The sequence below is a fragment of the Trachinotus anak genome, unplaced genomic scaffold (genome assembly GCF_046630095.1).
Source record: "Trachinotus anak isolate AG129_WGS33_773 ecotype Australia unplaced genomic scaffold, CSIRO_AGI_Tana_v1 ptg000002l, whole genome shotgun sequence".
In the NCBI taxonomy this organism is placed as follows: domain Eukaryota; kingdom Metazoa; phylum Chordata; class Actinopteri; order Carangiformes; family Carangidae; genus Trachinotus; species Trachinotus anak.
The window spans coordinates 13,381,210-13,403,281 of NW_027273853.1; the positions used below are offsets into that span (position 1 = coordinate 13,381,210).

The 22,072-nt window shown below is 40.7% G+C and overlaps 2 protein-coding genes across 5 annotated transcripts in view; one reads left to right on the forward strand and one right to left on the reverse strand.

Moving 5' to 3' along the window:
* frmd5a (FERM domain containing 5a) overlaps window positions 1–12,981 on the forward strand; it is a 57,915-nt gene extending 44,934 nt beyond the window's left edge. The window contains exons 7-14 of one of the 2 annotated variants that reach the window (XM_071499459.1): window positions 264–351; window positions 518–606; window positions 1,265–1,328; window positions 1,459–1,550; window positions 2,501–2,575; window positions 3,594–3,662; window positions 3,868–3,974; window positions 7,445–12,981. In XM_071499459.1, the coding sequence (XP_071355560.1) occupies window positions 264–351; window positions 518–606; window positions 1,265–1,328; window positions 1,459–1,550; window positions 2,501–2,575; window positions 3,594–3,662; window positions 3,868–3,974; window positions 7,445–8,022 (1,162 nt within the window). In that variant the 3' untranslated portion in view covers window positions 8,023–12,981. The remainder of the gene's footprint in view (window positions 1–263; window positions 352–517; window positions 607–1,264; window positions 1,329–1,458; window positions 1,551–2,500; window positions 2,576–3,593; window positions 3,663–3,867; window positions 3,975–7,444) is intronic. The other variant, XM_071499467.1, reaches the window with a different exon arrangement.
* Window positions 12,982–13,091: 110 nt separating this feature from the next.
* On the reverse strand, window positions 13,092–21,843 carry blm (BLM RecQ like helicase). Of its 3 annotated transcripts, XM_071499435.1 has the most exons (22): window positions 21,491–21,842; window positions 20,431–20,491; window positions 19,716–20,340; window positions 19,483–19,621; window positions 18,950–19,053; window positions 18,716–18,830; window positions 17,949–18,622; window positions 17,354–17,530; window positions 17,146–17,264; window positions 16,919–17,032; window positions 16,713–16,811; window positions 16,473–16,621; window positions 16,271–16,377; window positions 15,728–15,888; window positions 15,386–15,581; window positions 15,051–15,241; window positions 14,802–14,949; window positions 14,447–14,646; window positions 14,139–14,334; window positions 13,918–14,040; window positions 13,603–13,810; window positions 13,092–13,501 (listed from the first exon to the last, which is right to left on the reverse strand). In XM_071499435.1, exons 1-22 carry the CDS (start codon window positions 21,583–21,585, stop codon window positions 13,315–13,317), a joined length of 4,188 nt encoding a protein of 1,395 aa, XP_071355536.1. In that variant the 5' UTR covers window positions 21,586–21,842; the 3' UTR covers window positions 13,092–13,314. The 3 variants fall into 3 exon arrangements, with proteins under 3 accessions (XP_071355536.1, XP_071355526.1, XP_071355518.1); XM_071499425.1 differs by having other exon boundaries at window positions 13,603–13,807; window positions 19,716–20,491; window positions 21,491–21,843; XM_071499417.1 differs by having other exon boundaries at window positions 19,716–20,491; window positions 21,491–21,843.
* Between the last annotated feature and the right edge of the window lie 229 nt (window positions 21,844–22,072).

Sequence of the window (22,072 nt, forward strand, 5' to 3'; positions counted from 1 at the left end):
ACATTGTTAACATTGTTATTAGAGAAACAATATGTGCTATTTAAATATCATCCCATTTTTTTCTTTGCTTCAGCTGACCTTATGTTGATGTTTAATTAGTTTTGGTTTAACCTCTGTCTGCCTCTTTCTGTCTTTCTAAATTTAAATATCACATCATTGGACATTAATTTGTGTCTGCGCCTCTCTCAGAAGTCTTTGGCTTTTTGAATTTTTAACATTTGAAACTGACACAGCTGTTTTGGTGTGTTGTTGCTCTCCTTCAGTGGACAGACACCTGAAACATCAGAGCGAAATTTCCTGCAGAAAGCCCAGATGCTGGAGACATATGGCGTTGATCCACATCCATGCAAGGTTTTTCAACCACTGCTGTACTATATTTAGACATGCCAAACACATTTCTTTTCAACTTGAAGTAAATGGAAAAACTTTTTTTTTTTTTTAATAACATTTATATTTTTTTCTCGTTAAAATGTGTTCATCAGAGTTATGTTTTGAAATTGTTTTTGTGTTTTTTTAGGATGTGTCTGGTAACCCAGCTTTCCTTGCCTTCACACCATTTGGTTTTGTGGTGCTTCAGGGAAACAAGAGAGTTCATTTTCTCAAATGGTGAGCGAAATGCGCAACTTTCTCTAATGTGAGCACACACCTCGAGTGTTTGCAGGATGTAACTCACAAACACATGTATGCCTCGATATGACCTGATTTGACATATGTGCTCTATATGCAAGGGGTTGAAACAGCATGTGTACTACAGCTGGTTGTACAGTCACCATCAACAAAGCTCCTCCATCTGCCTCTACCTGTGACAGGAGCCGGGGGCTAACGTGTGAACAGATGGCTAATTACACCAGCTAAATTCACAGAAATGCAATAGCTTGAGAGCAAGCTTGCAGAGGACACTTAGTGATTTTAATTCAACAAGATGCTTCATTGAGAAATTGAAAATGTAAACAACATGATGCATTTTTATTTAATATTTGTCTTTTTGTCTGTTCGCTTTTAAGTGAGAAAGTTAGAGTTACATAATGAAATCATTATTATGTTTGCGGTATTTGTGATGGCTTTGTTTGTTTGCCCTCGGCAGCGCTCAGGTTTCCCCCTGTCTACAGGGAATATTATCAGTTATTTGTTTTGTCATCCAGAACACAGAGGTCTGTGGCTGTTTATCTGATTTCGAAGTTGTTGTCATGAATATTTAAAGAGGCTGTGGCTTTCTGTCTCCACTTGCTGTATGTATAACTGTTGCCATGTCTCTCCTGGCCAGGAACGAGGTGACCAAGCTGAAGTTCGAAGGCAAGACGTTCCACATATATGCAAATCAGAAGGAGGTGAGAGCATGACATGTTGGATGTGGAGAAAAGACTCCAGAGTGCATGTCCCTGTGAGAGCCTGTAGAGAGTGATTTTCTGTCACAGTTTATTATATTGTCCTGCACGTTCTCTTATTTTCAACATGCAGGACAAAAAGATCATCTTGACGTACTTCGCACCCACTCCGGAGGCATGCAAGCATCTCTGGAAATGTGGAGTGGAGAACCAAGCTTTCTATAAGTGAGTCTCCGTTGTATAATTTCATTTCTCCTCACTGTCTTGATTCAGTTCCTTTGAGTGCAGTCAGGCAGGTTACCGTCACAGTATTTTGGTGTCCTTAAAAGCCCTTACCTCTGGGTTGTTTGTCAGCGGGAAAATGAGGTGTGACTTGCCGCTGACCTTTAGTGAATGAGCGTGCGCTGGCACGAGACTGCAAGCACTTCAATGCTCCTCATGAGGTATGGCTCCCCTGTCTCAGCCGTGAAAGATAGTGCAGGTCTCCACTGCCCTCCCTGGTTCATAAAAGGTGATTATTAAGAAAAAAAAAAAGAAAGACAAGCAATTTGAGCTCAGAGGATGGGGATGGTGTAGTAATGACTCAGGTGATGAAGAGTGTGTGTGTGGGGTAGCAGATGAGAAGAGAGAAAAAGAGGGGTTATAAGAAGCAAACGCATTGATTTTTAGAGTTAATATGATGTGACCTTTTGATGACTCTCAAAGTGACAAGTATTTTTTTTATCAACCCTCAGCTTATTAAGATTTTACTGTAATAAGGAGTCTGGGGGACTAAAAGGGGGGAATGCAATAAAAATGTTGTGTCTGTCAGAGAAGCACACATATCCCTTGAAAGCAAAATGAAGCATTAAACATTAATGTCTCACTCACAACGACAATATAAACATATTGAATAGTGTATGGAGCCATGTCGAGGATGCAGTGCCTATAGTGCACGGAGAGGACATGCATAATTTAATAGCAGGGTATTTGATCCTAGTTTCTGATTTGTTCTGGGATTCAGAAAGCAAAGATTACATATATTCAAGCCACAACTGTGTGATCTTCATATTCTGGCAAAAATGAGTGGGGAATTGTTTATATTTTCAAGATCATACCAGTGGTGTTCCTTCCCGTTTTCCTTGTTTACAGTAGATACAAAAGGCAATTTTTCTTTCTTTTTTTTCTTCTTGCAGGCTTGAGAAGTCAAGTCAGGTTCGCACAGTGTCCAGCAGCAACCTGTTCTTCAAGGGCAGCCGTTTCCGTTACAGGTAGAGTACACGACAAGGAAGCATGAGTGATGACAGGGAGGGGAGGACACTGCAGAAAACCCCCAGCTGGAAGTGGAAAGAAGTGTTCCCAGAAGACATGGCCTCCTGGCCTTCTGTGCTGTAAACGTCAGCGTACTTTTGCCCAGAGGATAGGACTGACACTTTACAAAATAGAGGACACAATGAAGGGGACTGATCACATGAGGCTGTATCACCTTGTATATACTGTATACTGACTCACGTAAATTATACAACTTGACTACCATTAGTGGTATCTAGCCTTTTGGTTTTATTTCCACATGTTTTGAGCATTTCTGCTACCTACCTACCTATATTTTAAAATGTAAAATTTTCAGTGGAACTACTTTATACCAAAAAAAAAAAGAAGTCTTTACTGGGGTGGTAGCATAAAGTGTATATCTCAAAAGCTCAGCAGATATTTATTTATGTACCTATTTATTTAACAGCTACAATCCACAATGTACTTATTGCAGCAGATCTATCCAAAAGCTAATGTCCCTGGGCCAGAAAATATAATGAAGTTCAGTGATACCAGACATATCTGCATAGCTAGATACTAACTACAGGTAAGAGAGAAAATATTTTTAGTTTGGATGAACTGCCCCTTTAAGAAGATAATAATCATATTGAGTCAAGATGTAAGGGATGAAAAGTAATTTTACATCAAAAATATCTGGTAGTATTCGTGTGTATGAAATCACATCACAAGCCAAGTCAGTTAAATGTTGAGTTTACAGTTGAAGGGCAAGCCATGGTCATTGTTTTGATATTTTTGCCTGCACGTCTGTGTGCATTTGTCTCACTGGTGGTAATTCAGTTACACAGAGCTGAATTCACCAGGTTAATTCAATCATGATGCTCGTGTACTGTACTCATCCACTGCAGTGATGGCTCTCATGGCATTGGGTGACACCAGGTTGCCTGGTTATGTGTGTAGTATGTGTGTGCGTGTGTATGTGAAACTCATCCTGAGCATCATCTCTGTGCTTTATAACAGTGGACGAGTGGCAAAAGAGGTGATGGAGCAGAGTGCCAAAATCAAACGCGAACCTCCAGAAATACACAGGTAGAGTTGTATGTAAACTCAGGAGAGGTCAGAATGCTCTCGATCACATTTTTGTTGAATTTTCCTCCATTTTCTTAGGCACCAAGCTACTGTAGATGTCTTTATATCAGAAGCACCTACTCGCTGCAGTATGAGTTACCTCCACTCTGGGCCGTTTCTCAGTGCAGTGATGGTTGTGCGTTTGTGTCTGTGTTTGTCTCTGCAGGGCTGGCCTTGTGCCCAGCAGAAGTTGTCCATCCATCACCCACGGACCTCGCCTCAGCAGTGTGCCGCGCACACGTCGGAGAGCTGTGCACATATCTATCATGGAGGGTAAGAACCGAGCTCCACCCCCACGTTTCAGCTAGCAACAAATCTTGTGGTGGGCATGGAAGTGCTGGAGGAAAATGAAGTGTTCTTTAGAAGCCGTACAGTGAGTATGGTATTGTTTATAGTGGCATTCAAGAGGCAGTTAAGATTCCCCTCTTCAGATATACTCATGAATAATTTGTTATTGCAACAACAAACTGGTTGACACAGAATTTTTAATGGATTGGCTAGCCATTAGTCCCATTTGTGAGAACTCTTCCCCTTCCTCGAGAAAACACACTTATGCACACACAATCTCTCACACACACACTCATGCTGTAACTAGAGCCATTTGGCCCATTTCATGCTTACGGCATTGGTGGGACATGCTGCAGGTGTGTGCGTCAGTCAGCCTGCTCCAGTTCAGTGCAGTGTTTCAGAGATGTGTGTGTGTGTTTGCAGGATTGTTCATGGAAGTTGAGGCAACACAGAAGCAGGTAAAGTCACACATTCAGCCCACCTGCAGGCTCCTGGCCCAGAACAGGTGGCCTCAGTGTGTCTGTTAGCAAGACAGTCTTGTAGTGAGACCCTTTGATTCTGCCTTTCAAGTACATACTAAAACTCTATGTACACTGAAATAAACAGAGGTCAGTAGCAGGTGCTCTGTATATAATGAGGGTCTTTTGCTGTGGGTTCAAGAGAGCCATGAGAGCTTCCTACCCCCAGTGTGTGCTGACTGGGTGCCTTACAGTGGTATTAATACCCCAGCTGAAAATAGCCTGGTCCTTCTACTCCATGTATGTCACTGGCCTGGGTGGGGCCAAACCAGGCCAGGCCAATGCTGGTGATTGTAGCACTGCTGCAGAAACCCACTGTTTCACCTCACACTCTTGTCTGCAAACTGCAACCGAGGCAGAACCCTTCAGCCTAACACACACACATACACATACAACACACACAGCAAGACTGTGGCCTGGACTCCGGGACAGGGACCATAACAACGGGGTAAACACGTGCATGCTGCAGCCATGGTGAAGTGTCTGATCCGCATCACCACCCGGGTGAACGTCCACCTGCGTATGATCAACCACTGCTACCGGGATGTGAAGGTTCGCGTGCTGAGCCTGGGGCCTCGCATGCTGGGCAAGGCCCTGGGCATCCTGCCCCTGTACCCTTCTCTGATGGGGCCGCAGGAGTCTGCCAGCGCCAGCCCTCTCCCTGGCACTCCCCTGCCTTACATTCAGACCAGCCAGCCTTCAGGTAATCTCATCACAGAGCCAGCCAGAAGTGTGCTTTACATGGAGGTGCCAGTTGCTTTCTCTATTTTAAATCAGTCTCTGCCTCATCGATGTTGGCGGAGAGAGAGTGACGCCATTCCTATGTTTGTCTGTGTCATCTGGACAGGCCCCTTTGATTCTTCTTGGTGCTTGTGTTAACAATATTTTGTAGAGTTAGACTGGAGGACTCTTTGTGTAGCAGCTATATTCGGTTCCAACCAGGATACAGTATTTAAAGGGATGTGATGTGTTCATTTCATGTATGAAATTGAAGTTATGTCAGTGTTTCAAATTCAGTCTCTCAATGTCGGAAATATGGATTAAAACAACGCATTTTCAGCTCGCTGCTTCATTGTAGTAGATCAACACTGAGTAAAAATGGCTGCTGACACTTATCCAGCCCTCATGCCTCCTTCTCTTCACTTGACTGGAGTTTCATGTCAGTAGAGGCTTAGACACTGGACATAATCTGTCCTACTTTCCCTGCAGTTTTTAAAAAAAATATCCCTTTCATGATTTGCTTCCTCATCAAAAGCTGAATTTTAATCCCTGCTCTTTATAGTGAAGGTGTAACGTTGCTGCTATGACACACTGGAGAATGTGATATCGTCAGCAAAGGGCTCAACCACAGCTCATCTTCACTGACGTGTAGACTGTAGCGTGGCTCTCATGTACTGCACTGTTAGTTATCTTGCGACCTGAACAGTACAGTTGGACAGGAACAGTAACAGTATTTTGACACGCCTTACAACCAATGCCTTGTTGACTGTTTGTAGGTAGAATTAGGCAATATGACAATATATTCTCTGAGATAATATAAATGTCGGAAGCCTCAGGTTTGCCAGATGTCTGCTACTAAAGTGGCTGCTATTTCCCTTTAATGTCTATAGATGAATAAGACCATCATGGACATTGTTGCAAGTCAACACGCAGATCTTTTAATTGATGATATATGATTTTTGTATCAATATGATCAAACGTCTTGATTTGCCAGGTGTTTAATCTGCAGGATTAGTCGTAAACAGACATGCATGTATTGTTAATTAACCAAAATAAACGAAACAAAAAAAAACTGTCCACCAAATTTATCTTCATCACTATATTGGATTACATTTACCATCGTCCTATTATTTCAGTATTTCATCCTGGTAGCTCACTTCTTGTTGAAGGTAAAAATATTTTTTAATTTGGTTTGAATTAATTAGGACATATTCTCTATACTATATGTTGAGAGACCAGGGCTGAGAACGAGCGAGAACATAAGAGGAGAGGATGTTGACACTTTTATCAGGAAGCAGGTTTGGTTTATTTTATGTTTTCTCAAATATGCTTTATCTGAATGGGTTTGTCCACTCTGTGGTTGTTTAATGAGATCTACACTTCCAGTGTAATTGGCTATATGATGATTTCTTCCATTAGAGATTATGATTAGGCTTCAGATAATCTCCTGATCGTTCAGTATAATGACAATGCTCCTCCCTGTCTGCTTGACTGTGGGAACAGCATGATCAGATTTCAGCTCTCAAGTTGGAGACAGCATGTCTGTGCCCAGTGACAGACCACTCCTGGACAAACAGCAGAGGAAACCTCTCAGCACTTAGAACCAGGCATACAGCATACTGTGTGTGTGTGTGTGTGTGTGTGTGTGTGAACGCCACATTAGCATAGTGTATGACTGACCACAAAATGTCTCGTCATTTATCTTTTTATGCCTCTGTGCCACAGACAGCCAGGGCGGGAGGCTTTGTGTTTTTTGGTTGTCCATCCTCATTTTCGTTCTTGTGAATGCAATATCTCAGTAACGCTATGAGGGAATTTCTTTTGGAAATTTGGCACAAACATTCACTTGATGAACTGATCAGATTTTGGTAGTCAAAGGTCACGGTGACCTCACGAAACACAGTGTCGGCCATGTGAATGCAATATGTCAGTAACACCTTGAAGGAATCCCTTCAAATTTGGGTGATGAAGAGGAACTGATTAGATTTTGGTGGTCACTGTGACTTGAAAATGTTCTGCAAAAACACTTCTGGCCGTTATTTAATGCTGTAATTCAGGAAGGGGAGATTGTGACCGTATATCCTACAACTTGGCTGGTTGGTGTAGACATACAGACAGAAGGCAGTAATTCTAATTTCATGCTGTAAAATGTATGTAATATTTCTTTCTTCCTCTCTGTTTACCCCCCTCCTCTTCCTCCCTGAACACCTCTACAAGGTCTGGAGTCCTTGCGTGACAGTGCCCACTCTACACCAGTGCGTTCAGTGTCCCATGGGGAATCCTTCATGCCACGCTCCCGGAGCCAGGCCACAGACGCCAGTGATGGGACGGCGGTGATCTCGGATGAGGCCTACAGCCCGTCAGACAGCGTCCTGCCCACCCCGGTGGCCGAGCACAGCATGGAGCTGACTGTCTCACGCCAGATCAACGGGGCACCCTGCAGCATCGAAGAGGAGAAGGAGTCGGAGGCAGGCACTCCCATGCGTGGGGAAGGGGGTGATTTTGTTGCATCTGCACAGGAGGGTGCAGGGGGGGACTCGGCCCTCAGCGAGGTGGAACAGGTGAATAAGTTTGTCTTAAGTGTCCTCCGTTTGCTCCTTGTGACCATTGGACTCCTCTTTGTCTTGCTCCTCCTCCTCATCATCCTCACCGAGTCAGACCTTGACATAGCATTTTTACGTGATATCCGCCAGACCCCCGAATTTGAGCAGTTCCATTACGAATACTTTTGTCCCCTCAGGCGGTGGTTTGCCTGCAAGCTCCGCTGGGTGGGCGGGTTGCTCATTAACAAGTGAGAGTGCGGTCGTAGAGTTCGTAAGCCCGTTCGGGGGTCTGGGAAGACGGTTAGGACTCCGGAGTGATGGAGGGCAGCCTCGTCCCAACCATGAACCCTGCTTCTCCCATCATCCTCCTGCTGACATACAGCTTGGACCACTCCTGGTAATACCGGGCCAGGATCTCTCTTCCCCTCCTTCACTTTGAGTTACACCCCCCACCCAACCACCTCCTCGTTTTGCTTGTTTTCCTCTTTTTTCTTTTTTTTTTTTTTACAAAGCCAGAGGACATTTTTGCGTTTTTTGTTTTTTTGTTGTTTTTTTTTTCAAGTCATTTCAGGTATTTTATTTTTTCAAATAACACAAAGGAAAAAAATTAAAACTGAAATCAAAGAACTGAAGAATTTTAAACAGTTCCTTTTACAGGAACGGGATATTTTGTTGCAACAGATGAATGTTGCCTTCGTATATTATTTATTGCTTTTAAACATATATTTGCATAAGAAAAAGAGGTGAGATAATGAATGGTAATCAAGGAAGTTGATTTTTCATATAAAGATGGAAGTGGGTTAGGTTAGAGTGGATAGGCCTACTGCAGTGAAGTATTTGTGAGGCAAAGTAGTATAAAATCTTCTGATACTGATCCATCCCCATCCGAAGTCAGACAAACAGCAGATTCACCGCATCAGAGAAAACAGAATAATCTGAAGGGAATAATACTGGAGGTTCATGAAACAGGGAACAGACAGGGTGATTACCAAATGCCTTTTTTCAGAGGACGTCGATGACTGTTGGCAGTTTTGAGTTTTGTGGATTGTTTTAAGACACAATTACCCTTTAGTATACAATGGTGTACAAAGTAAACTGGTGAAGATCAGAGTTGTTTTTCTAACGTTTTATAAGGATACAGTAAACTAAACCAGTACCAATAGTGTTATGTGAGCCAGTAGTGTCAGATGCGGTTAGAGATATATTCATGAAGAGCAAAGATTCACTGGCACCAGTAGATAATAATCTAGATAGATGTGCAATGCTCATATGGTTTTAATAACTAAGTACTTTCTAGTGTGATCCTTTGTTTCAATTCAGCTGTTCTGTTATTTCTCCAATTAATTTGATTTGCATTTTCTCATCAAGTTGAAATTCGTTGAATTTCAATTATTTCTTTGTATGAAGAGTTTATGATTTATTTTGGTTTCATATCAACCATGCTCTTAGGTTTATGTATCATACTATATTATTATTATTATTACTAGAATAAGAGTAATGATGTACTTTTTGTACAAATTAGTTTGTTTCCTAATATATATTGACAGGTTTTCCATGTATATTTTAACAGAACTGAAATGTTATTTTGTTATTGAAGATTAAATTATACCTTTTTTAGCGCTGTGTTTCAAGTAAGGTCAGAAGCATTCATGGCAATGTGGAAGGGGGGGACACAAAAAACAAAATCAAAAAACAAAACAAACAAAAAAGAAAAAAAAAAAAAAACAGAGTTTTTATCCAGATCCACTCAACACTGATCACACCTCTCATCACTCCACCAGCAGTGAATCATCCTTCAACGTACATGCAGTTTAAAATATGTATTTGTGCAGAATAAAAACTGCAGATATCATTACACCATCGCAAATACCAAATAATCCAAAAACTCATTTTCGCCTTTCATAACCTACCATATCTTATTGTGAGGCGACTGTGAGCCTGACCGGTACTGGATCAGCACCAAACCATGCGTGTTAAAACAAAACTAGAGCTGAAATGATTAGGTCATTGATTGATAGAGCATTATCTGGCAACCATTTTTACAATTGAATAATTGTTATATTTCAAGCAAAAATGCCAAACATTTTCTGGTGTCAGCTTCCTTAGTGTGAAGACTTTCTGCTTTTTCTGTTTGATATCTTTGTAAATGTATTTATCTTTGGATTTTTGACTGTTGGTTAGAATTTTTTTTAAAGCAATTTTAAGCAATTTTGTCATCTTTGGTTCTTAGAAATTATGTTGAGCATTTTTGAATATTTTCTGACATTTTATGATGTGAACAATGAATTGATAAATCTAGAAACAAATAGGAAGATGAATTGATCATGAAAATAAGCATTAGTTGCAGCATTAAAAACATTTTGTCACTAACAAATTAAAAATGAACAATTCAATGGGACTGGAAACCTACAAACAACAGTATGTAATGAAGACGTTTTCTGAGATACCTCATGCACTTAACTATGTACTTAAGTTGGTTTCCTCAATTTTTTTTTTTATATCATCCACAATAATTACACACACACACACACACACACACACACACGATAAGCCAATACTGGTAAATAATATCTGCCCTTTGATTTGCTGGTCAGGCTCTAGACTCTTCCACCTCGTAGCTCCAGGGAGCAATAACTGTCATGGCTGCTGGATTCTGGGTAAAATCTGTTTTTTGTATTGCGTGTGTACCTCCTGTACCAAGTGCAGGTGTAAGTGTTAGTGTGTCTGTATGTAGGAATCAAAGCAAGATTCAAGGTGATTGCGGTGGAGGTTTAGACAGAGAAGAGTTGAAAAAAAAAAGTTAATTTTTCACATTTTGCTAAAAAGGAGAAAGACTTACAGGAAGGAAAAGTGGAAAGGCATGAAATGAAAGAAAGAGGTAGAGAAGCCTGAATGAAATCAGAGGTTGAAGTGATCAGTCTGCTTTTTGAAAGTGGGATGAAAAACCTAATTGGGAATGAAAGGCATTTGGTGACTATTCACTCTAATAGCTGTACAGAGGTTGCTTGTGTTTGTCCTCCTATTTCAAACCCTACACACCTCCCTCTACACCAGCACCTGCAGCTGCTCCACTTAAGGCCCGATGGTGCTACCTTCTTTGTTTGCTCCTGTGTAATCCGAGCCTGTCAGTCCATTGCTAAGTTGTCGCCCCGACCACACAGTAGCATGCACTTTGGCGTTGTGGCTGGATCCACTCTACTAGCTCATTATCCTTCACACGATGGGAGGGAGCAGCACGATGCTAGAGGGAATATCAAATCATTAGAGCTACATTGGCAAGCACCCTGCCATCTACAGTACAGGAGCATATTTACGTCAAATTTGAAGTTTTTCAGTTGGATCCGTCCAGTAACTAGCAGATGCAAAGATGAAGCACATGTCTCCTAACAAGGGGCGGAGCAGGGTAGGCAGGTTGACTATTTTTTGTGTACATTCATAATTCATATTTATTACTTCTTTACTGACATGAAGGTCAACATGACTGGCAAGTCCAGCCAGGCCGAGTTGTTAGCAGGATATCTTTTAAAAGTCAGTCTGCAAAGGTGTTTCTCATACATCTATCAGCATTATGTAGCTTCAGTGGTCTCTCTCTGAACATGCAACAATTAAACAAAAAAGGCAGCATTATTCAAGGAGCAATAATCAGCTGTAAGAGCAAAAAGATGTGATTTACAAACTTGTGTATGAAAATCCAACAATGAATATGTCGTTCCTGTTTCTAGAAAAACCACAAATTGCTGTTGTGCTGACTCTAACAATGATGTGACCACCGAGACACTTGTTGCATTCAGTAATAACGTTTTATAAAAATCTGTTTTCCTTGGAGACCTCTTGTGTGGATGTTTGTTCTGCTGCTGTTTTCTTTGCTGTTTTCATTGTTAAGTGACAGATTGCTCCCTGTGCCTGGATCATAACTCTGCAGTTTACCAAAGTGGCAAAGATGAAGGAATGGAGAGCAAGACACAACATCCCTGTCAGTTGTACTACATACTGCTCCATCCTTAAATCTCCCAGGCCGAGAGGGAAAACGGTGTTCATCTCTGTCTGAAACTGTGATGTATACTGTGCAGCCCCAAAAATCTCTTGTCTTAATTTGTCTTTACAGGCATGTTTCCCTGTGACAAACCTGACTTTACATTTCAGTTTCGTTTCAGTTGCTGTGTCATGTTTACATATTTCACTGTTATTTTACTTCATTGGAGATGGTTACAGTTTTGGTCAGGTGTGACTATTAATGAAGTGTTAGCATCATCCATGGTTTATATATGAAAAACAGCTGATCCATCCGTCCCTGAAAAGCAGCAGTGAAGGTACAGCCACGAAAAACACATAGCAGGGGATGGACTCAATAACAGAAACACCTGCCTGGTATGAAGTAATTCCTCACAACAACCAAGCAACAAATCCTACACTTGTGAAACTCATCAGTTCTTACTATGGTTGTGTCAAAGATTTGCTTGGATAATTTTTGACGTTGTAGTTTGTGGTGATTTTGTACTGGATTGCACTTTACTGTGAGATGTTCTTGTTATTCTGTCTACTCCCTGCGTCTTGTTACATATCTTCAGCAATTATCAGATTGATAACTTTATTAAGAAAAACAAAAAAAACTATTCATATATGGCATAATCGGGACTAAGGTTTCAAAGATTATCACTGGCTGTCCTTCAAGCATATTTTTTTAGGGTTTTTGTTGATATTTATGCGATGAAAAATAACAACATAGCCAATTTAGATCAAGTTTACACAATTGGCTACTTGAATTTCGTTCCTGGCCAAAGTCCTTGTCACATTAAAGCGGATGATGCATATAGAACTGAGGGGTAGCTGATAGTCATAACTGAAGACATCTTGGTCTGCTTTTAACCCCTCTGCCAGCTCCCAGTAGACAGACCCTCACAGGACCGTGTATACACATCACTAAGTGTATATGCATATCCATGTCTGGTGTTGTGTTATGTTGTCTGCATCGTTCTATCCTGGGATTGGAGATTGCTGTTTAATTACGTTATATATACAAATATATATATATAAATCCATGTGCCAAATCCAGTTCTTGTTCAGTCTGATCCATTCCGAACCCGTTTGTACTGTAGGTAACCTTCTGTACAAGTCAGTATAAAATATTGTTTCTCTCCAATAGTCCCTTGTAACTGGTGCCATTAAATAAAAACTATTCAAACTTGAAATAAACATTGAATAAAAACGTGATGTGTCTCCCTCTGTGGCTTTGTGGAACAAGACAAATTCAGCATAGCATATTTTTCTCAAGCAAAAGGAAAGATTTGAATGTAGATCAACTGAAGCAATAGTTTTTAATAAAATTTCAATTGTCTTTAATATAAAAAATTCTGATGGACAGTGAAAAAGTCATTGGTCAAATACATTTTACAACAATCAATACAAAGTCTGGACAGACACAACAGCAATAACTGTACAGAACATACAAGCACAAATTTAGCTGTTTCAATAAACACTTTACAACAATTACTACCACCAGCTAGTTTGAAATGTAGTGAACAAGTAGTTTCCAAGAAGACAGCCCTAGCTCAGGTGTGAAAAGGCTGGCTTTAAGAAGGGCCGCTGGTTGGTCTGAGGGGCCGGGGCAGCCAAGAATCCTGGTCTCCTGCCTGCTGATGCATCTCCTGCTGAGCTCCTGGACCCCCGACCTGCAGCTTTTGATCCACCTCTGCTGGACGATGACCATGATTTATTGCTGTTGTAGCCACGACTGAATCCGCAACAGAGGAAAAGAGACAGTTATAAAGTGAATGTTATGTTAAATATGATTTCCAACTGGATGATGAAATGTGAGACAAACGCACTACACACCCTTTAGAATTGGAGCTTGTGTTGCCATATCCTTTTCTCTTCTTGGAGTACTTGAAGAATGGAGCTTTTTTCCTCTTCTGTCCTTGTCTGGACTGCTTACTGAAGTAGGTGGAGGACTCCATGTCGTCCTCATCATCGTAATCTATATTTGCGCGGCTTCGTGTCGTGTCTATCCACCCATCTCCACCATTGTCAGTCTGCTCCTCTTCTGAGCAGACAATGTACGATTAAAACCACAATGTGCAAGATTTTCTTTTTTAAAAGAATAAACTATTAAAGGAAATGGGATGCAAAACCTTCAGTTGAGTCTCTTACCAGGTAGCTTCCACTTAGAGTATTTCTCTAGGACCTGAATGACTTCAGCTCCATACTTCTCCAGTTTGTCCTCTGTCACACCATCAATTTGTAGGAGGACTTCCGGGTCAGAGGAAAGCCTCTCTGTCGTAGGAAAAAAAAAATGGTTTGATGAGTTATAAAATGCTTATTGTTGTTGAGGCATTTAATAGGCAGTCCTTACTAATTATTTCAGACATTACCAGCTATCTTTTTCAAGGTGGCAGTGGAGAAGATGTTGTAATAGTGAATGCCAAATGCTTTCCCCAGCTGCTTGCACAAATCTGTCAGCTCCTTCAGACACTCCTGAACCTTCTCTTCTCTCTGGGAGACGTTCTTGGATACAGCAGCTTTATGTTTCCTGATGGTAGACGCACTCTCTGTCTCATAGAACTCCACCTTCGACAAGTAAAATGTTGGTTAGAGTTAAATATTTTGATCTAACAATTCATTAAACAGACTCATTTTCTAGCTCTTCACACTGCCTTTAATATGATGTATGACCTCCTACCTGCATGTGTCCAGACAGCACGTTCATAGCTTTAGGTCCAGCAGAGATATAAGCCACAGCTTGGCTGTTGACTGTGATGTAAAGGTCCTCAACCAGAATGTCATCCAGAACCAGTTTTTTGAAGAGACGGTCAGCGTTGTGCCTGGAGTAGGCTCCTCCCATCCCAAACATTCCTGTCTGCATCTTAGCAGATTTAGACCCTGGCAAAATAAAAGATTCCTCCCGTGTGAACATTCACAGTTTTTACTACATGGAATATGACCACAACTCTACAAGACAACTCATATTGCATATATCATGCAAGATCTATAGTTGCAAAATGTATTTTCAGTGCAAGCACAAGCACGTACGGTACCTAGGAAGATATCCACGAGCATGTTTAGTGTCAGACGGTGGTTTTGCTGAGCAGTCTTGCCAAACCTTGCTCCAACTTTTTCACAGTTCTCCTGGACAAACCTCACAATCTTCTTCACATCTTCGCTAACATTTCTCATCTTGTATTGCTGCACACAGGAATATTCAAATGGTTGCTCAACTGGAAACAGCCAGGTAGGTTTTGAATTTGTAATAAAGAAAGAAAGAAATGAAAAGAAATAATTCCTACGTTAGGTTTGGCACAGTTGTCACAGCTGACGTCGGGGTGGTCTTTACAGAAGCTTTTGTTGAACTTGAGCTCCCCAAAGTAAGCGAGCAGCTGAATTCTTCTACACTCCATCATGTTCTCACAGAAGTGCACCATGCTGTGTAGGTTGTTGTAATGAGTTGCCTTGGTGTGTCTGTCACCTTCTCGGTCCACTGTGATAAAAAAAGAGATAGCCATCTGAGTCTACATGACTAATTTATATACAGTTATTCAATGGAGAAGAAAAACATGCTTTGAATTAATTCATAGCTTTTTTTTATGCAGTCAGAAAGGTCTACGTTATTTTTGCGTCATACTGCTGATAATCCTCTTGATGCGATGGACGTCGCTGTAGGAGTAGAAGAGAATACAGTGAGAGATCTCTCCGTCTCTGCCGGCTCTTCCCGACTCCTGGTAGTAACCCTCCACTGATTTAGGCAGACTGGCGTGAATCACATAGCGCACATCAGGCTTGTCAATGCCCATGCCAAAGGCAATGGTTGCACAGATGACCTGGCAGAGAGAAGGTAACAGTGAAACAAGAGCAATGCCCAATATGTCCCTTCTGCTTACACTGTAAATCCTTCAATCATCTACTGACTTGCAAAATGTTACCTTTGTATCTTTATATGATATCGGTGACTGGGTAGTGATCTCACCTGGCAGCCGTCCTGATTGATCCACTTGGTCTGCACGTATTCTCTGTCACCATCACTCAGGCCTGCGTGATACGACAGAGCTAATATCCCTGCTCTCTGAAGACTCTCAGCCATGGCATCACAGTCATTACGTGACAGGCAGTACACGATGCCAGAGTCGCCTGCAACATGGAGAGAAGCAGCTTCATAAACACAAGACAAATTCAAAAGGGGGTTTAAAAATCACAAAATATGCCTTAGTGGGATAATTCAAAACATGCTCATTCTTTCATGACAAGTTTACTTACAAAAGCAATTAATCATTTGACAGCATGGAGTTTGAGATTTTTACATGCTTCCATAAAACAAAATCCTTAATATGCAGTAACCAAACAGCAACATATTTTCATATAAATGCCATAATTTAACTGATTACTCAGATATGACAGACCTCAAAATGTGTTCACATAAAAACCTGAGCTGAATATTCAACAAAACAGTCACAACTGTGTTCTTAAAAACAGCATGAATTGGGATCAGATAAAGAACTTCTGAATATTTTACGTGGATAGTGCTTCTTGATCCAGCTGATGCAGTCCTCGTCTACCTTTTTGGGTTTCTTGGGCAGCACAGCGTATTTCAGGTTTGTTCGGTTGAAACTCATGGTAAACCTGAACATATATTGGAGGGAAATGTGCAGTTACTGTTGAGTGAAACAGAAGTGCAGTTTAAAATCTAAGAGAGAGCCTGAAATGAAAACACCTACACCTGTGGCCGAGTCATATTCAGCTGGTTGAGAATATCTTTCTGTACACGGGGGGTGGCAGTGGCTGTCAGAGCCATCATCGACACATTAGGGAACTTCTGACGCAGTTCATACAACCTCTTGTAGTCTGGACGGAAATCGTGGCCCCACTGAAAAATGTCATGGGATCATTCATGATGACCGTTGCAAAACTGAAAGTATACTGCAGATTGTGCATACAGTGAAAACAGGGCAACATACCTGACTGACACAATGAGCCTCATCTATGACAAACCGGGCCAAGAGGCCTCGCTCGTACAGGTTCTGCAGGGCGGAGATCAGCTTGTTACTTGCACTCACCTTGTGGAGAAGAAAAGATGCATCAGTCTTGAGTAAATATCATAGTTACTGGAATCTGTAACTGTGACTTCTTGTTTGATATAAAGTGTAAATCATCCATTTCTCACCTTTTCAGGAGTGACATAGAGCAGTTTAATGATAGGGTCTTTCCTGGAGAGCTGCATATAAATCCTCCCTGCTTCACTGTCACTTTTATCACCAGACAGACTTGTTGCTGGAATCTGAAAAGTGTGACATTACAAACTTAGTGACGCACCTTCTGAGTAGCACACATATAATAACAACTTCACACTTTAATCTGATCCAACAGATCAGAAGAAACAAACATACTTACATCCAATGTGGTGAGTTTCTGGACCTGGTCTACAATGAGTGATTTCAGGGGGGAGATGACCACAGTGACTCCTGATGACACGCAGGCTGGCAGCTGGTAACACAAACTTTTACCACCACCTACAAATGCATCAGTTACAAATTTGGATATCTTTACTGCGGCTGCTACACAACCTAGTGTTTTTCTGTCATGCATGATGTCTACCAACCTGTGGGCATCAAAACAAAGGTGTCCTCTCCCAGAAGCGTTGCGTTAATTGCTTCTAGTTGATTAAACCTGAACTGATGAAGACCAAAACGCTTGTGAAAGATCTTCATCATCTCCTGTGAGTGGGTGAAGTTGAACCCTCTGAATCGATCATGGGCTGGGTTTCTAAAGGTGGGCTCTGCAATGGAAAACAATAAAATTGGGTCAGTAAAAATGCACCACAAACCTACAATATAAAATTTAAAAAGCAGAGCCTTTTTTAGCAAGCATCTCAGAATCACTACTAAGAAATATGCAGAGGATTAAACAATGGTTAAATATGCCAAAAATTCCCAAAAGAGTTCCTATGTATTAGATACAACAGGCTGTAAAATTAAATAAATGACCTCTTGTTGTTTTTCTTAGCATATTGAGAAATCAACACATTCAAAAGACCAACAAAGACTAAAAATACACTACATAAATAATATGACACTATTTCAAAGATATTATTTGAATTTTGTGTTTTTGTTTACACAGACAATTTTGGGTCAGATGGCACTAATTTCCTTTGACGAAAATACAAGCCCAGATTATTCCATGCCATGCTAATTTACCAGGGGAGCAGATCTTTGACGGCTTGGGTGCAGATGCAGGTGTTGTTGGTTTCTTCTCAAACAGAGACTTGCTTGGTCCCCCTTCTCTCACTGTTGTAGTCACAGTGCTAGAGTTTTGTCTAGACACTGACGAGGTTGGGGGTTCAAAGTAATCAGGTATATCTGAGTCATTAAAGTCATCTATGTCAAAGTCATCAAGGTAAAAGTCATCTGGTTCCATGTCTTCTGTGGCTGTGATGGTTGCTGGGGTATTCGATTTGTTCTGCGCAACAGTCTCTGGCCTCTTGGGTGAGAAGAAGAGCTCTGAGCCATCCAGGTCCGTGCTTGTTTTCTTAGAGAGATTAAAAGATGGTTTTGTGTAGCTGTGGGTAGATGGAGAGTCACAGACACTCTCATCTTCCACATACAATTTCTTCCTGTCTTTACTGCAGGACGGTTTCACATTGACAATACTGTCAGAGGGATCAGAGTCATAGTCCACAGAGATTACTGATGATCTTCTGATCTGAAGAGGTTTCTTTGAGTCCACAGGGACAGAGCTGCCGGATGACATGAAACTAGATGTATCACAGCTAAGAGAAGATTGTTCTTTTAGGCTCGGCTCAGAAATCACAGTGCTGTCTGGCTGCTGCATCCTTAAAAAAGTTCCACCAACAGCTACAAGAATCCTCTTCCTGGAGGAGAGAGGCAGATGAGTGCAGTCATACTGAGATATCCATAAATATTATAAATAACAACAAGGTTATTTTCCACTAATATACACGTACCTTTGAGCCCTCTTCAGTAAAAGCTCATTTCCACAAGACAGAGCTATTAGTTCATATTCAGGGATGGAATCAACCAGAGAACAAATGGACTCCATGATACTGAAAAGCTGCTCATCTGAGATACGATCAGAAGAAAGAAACAACAAATCTGATTAATGAAGAACAACAAGTCCTCATTTCATGACTAAAATGTGTACAAGTACTGGACAAATCAGAAAAAGGCCTAACACCCACTTGTTTTGTCTTTTGAGTGGTGATCAGAAGGTTCACGTGGAGTTGTGATGGGTCCCTTTGAATACACTTGACTGTCTCTGCTTTCAGCATTCGCTGATTTAGGTCTGTTTGATAAAGATTTTAGAATTCTTTTTAAGGACAACTTTCATATCCAGGGCAAAAAAGAAAATGAAATTTAAGAGGGAGACTTTGCTATGTTGAGTTCTACAGTAAAACAAATGGGGTGAACCCTTGGAAGCAAAAGTGAACCAACTACAATCACTGTATTTCTAAAAGTAATCTGGTTTTTATACCAACTAATAACTTTTCACATAAAACAAAAAAGTTGCTAAGTCTAAGATAAGTCATATAATGTTATAAGAGTGCAATGCTAAATTGGTGGAGTACCCTTTTAACAGTACAAAAGATTACTGTGTGTGTTTTTCGTTACAGGCCTTACACATACAGTATACATTAAAAATCATCTCATGGTCTACCACATATACACAGTAACTCCTGTGAATGCTAAAGCATAATAAATTTAGAAAACTGACCTTGTATCTAGTACTGAAGAAGTATAAGAGATCACATCTGGAACTGGTGAAGGGGGAATGTAGTCTAGGTCTCCATCTTCAGGCTCTGAGTTGTCATCAAGCTCGATTACCTTTGGGTCAATCATTTTTTTCTTACTGTCTAAAATGAAAAAAAAAAAAAAATCAATGCATTCCTGTAAGTGCTCTCTAATGTAAAAAATAATATACAAATGATGCAATAAACAATATGTTACCTCTCTTTTCTTCAAAAGGCTCAGACGCAACATTGTTGTCATCTTCACTATCACTTATGACAGCCTTCATATGAGCGAGAGGACGTCTTCTGGGCATTTGAATGGGGTAATCATCCAGTAAAAACTCGGTTGAGTCCTGACTAAAACTTGGTCCTGGTGTAACTGCAGCTTTGCTGACATTGTGCTCCAGTTCCTCTGTTTTCACACAAGATTTTTCTCTTCTGGAAAGACCACTCTTGTCTGAAAAACAGTTGCTTAAGTCTGGTGTCATGGTCTGGTCCCCTGTGAATTCAGTTTTTCCTTCCCCAGAAGATGACACTGGCTTGGAGCTGTTCTGTTCTGAACTGAATGAGTCATTTTTTACTTTAGCAGGAGTTTCAAAGTCATCAAAATCATCCCAATCATCCATCGGGAATCCAAGAGATGCATCCAGATTCATGGAGGTGCCATTTCCACTAGTAAACTGGCTGTCATGTACAGCGGGAGCTGTATTCACCTTAATACCGGATACTGCTGAAGTCTGGCGTGCAGGAGCACAGTTACCTGCTGGGCTGATGGAGTCTGACTTGCCTTTTGAAGTTACAGGTAAGAAGTTGTTGATTTTGGACTTTTGAGGTCTCTCAAGCTTGTTTGAAAATGTCAAAGGAGATTTAGTCACCAAACTGTTCTTAGGGACATTGACATTTCTGTCTGCCAATACAGTTGAGCTGATTACCTTGGTAGGGACTTCCACTTTCGTTGTGCCCGATGAGGACTTCTTTTTGAAAGAAAAGGCCCTGAAAGATACACAGGTATGAAATTAGGAGAACATGATCAACAGGTGAGAGCAGGTACGTAATGCCCATTTAGAGATTTAGAGGAAAGTGAAATTCTAATTTTGACTTCATAACACCTTTTCTTTTAATTTGAAAAGATGATAGTGAGTTATTCCGTTCGAGTTAACTTAATTTGATCTCTTCTAATACATTTAATTTAATTAAATGATTTAACTCAATATAATTTAATTTAGTAAATTTGATTTAATCTAATAAACTTCATTCAATACATAAATTAATTTAATGAATACAATAATTTCTGTTTAATCCATTGAAATTAATTAATTTAAATCAATGTAGTTAAATTGAATGTACTTAATATACTTTTATTTAATTGATTAAATTTAATTTTATTTATTTGAATAATTTGTTTTCATATTTCACTATAATACAAGCATCCAGGTATCAGTTGCACATCAGTTGAAGCAGGTGGAGCCACAGGATCTTGGGTCAGATCTTACAATGATTACAGCCAGGCCAACAGTGTAAAAATAATTTCTAATTTGCTTTAAAATTTTTAAGTGTTAGTTTAATGTGTCTCCATTTGCAGATTATGGGTTTGTGGCTTGAAGAGACACCGCAAACTTTAGTTGAACAGAGACACTTAAACTTATGACAGGTTACAGGCCCGTAGTGCAGCATTTATTGACACATTAAACCCACACACACACAGTAAACCAGCATAGTCTCCAGGACGTCTACCAGCCAGATAATTATTTAATGTTTGTGTGACAAACTGGGTTCATGACGAAGCGAAACTGTTCATATTGCAATGTGAAACTAGCTCTGGACACATGCGGCCCCATTTGCACAATAAGTTTTCTGTAACAAAGCTAACATATCCCTCCTGTGCTAGTGACTTATACACAGCTAAAGAGAGGGAACAGCACATCTGACAGCTCGAAGCTAACTGTTAGCTGGTGTTAGTCCTGCTGTGGTTTAAGTTAAATGTAGACTCACCCCGGTTTGGGTTTAGCCAGTGACAACCTGCTCTGAGCAGCATTGCTGTGCCTCGCCAGCTGCTCTTTCAAGTTATTTTGTGGAAGATTAGACATTGTAGGTAAGAAGCTGAGCTAGCGAGCGTTAGCCGGCTAACAGTCCGCGCTCAGTTGTAGAGGCAGCGGCCACTTTCTTCAGCATCGCCCGCCACACGGGATGAGACGAGTTTGTCCCGTTAATGGAGCTAAGTTCATCAAATTTAAACCGTTTTATCTGCTCATTTCACCGTTTAGCCGCGCCGTTTACTCTCTCTGTTGGGGGAGTATGAAGTAGACAAACAGCGGATTGATTTTGCGCCAGTTCAATAAAGTAGCTCCTTATTGGCTTAGGTCGAGCAGTACTGAGACTTCTGGGAAATATAGTTTTACGAGACACTCAGGCAAGCCCCACCTCCACTGTAGTGCATGGCTGTTAAGAACTGTTGAGGCGAAAAAAACTAATATTAATATATAATAAATATTAGTCGTCTCACTCTTTCTCTCTCGCTCTCTCAACATATACATATATAGCCTCCAATAATTTCTTTCTTTAACCTTGCCTCCA

Coding starts and splice junctions, on each gene's coding strand:
- blm (XM_071499417.1), bottom strand. CDS start 21,585: ATGTCTAATCTTCCACAAAATAACTTGAAAGAGCAGCTGGCGAGGCAC. Junction 20,492..21,490: donor CTGGCTAAACCCAAACCGGG/GTGAGTCTACAT, acceptor TGTATCTTTCAG/GGCCTTTTCTTTCAAAAAGA. Junction 16,812..16,918: donor TCTATGTCACTCCTGAAAAG/GTGAGAAATGGA, acceptor CTTCTCCACAAG/GTGAGTGCAAGTAACAAGCT.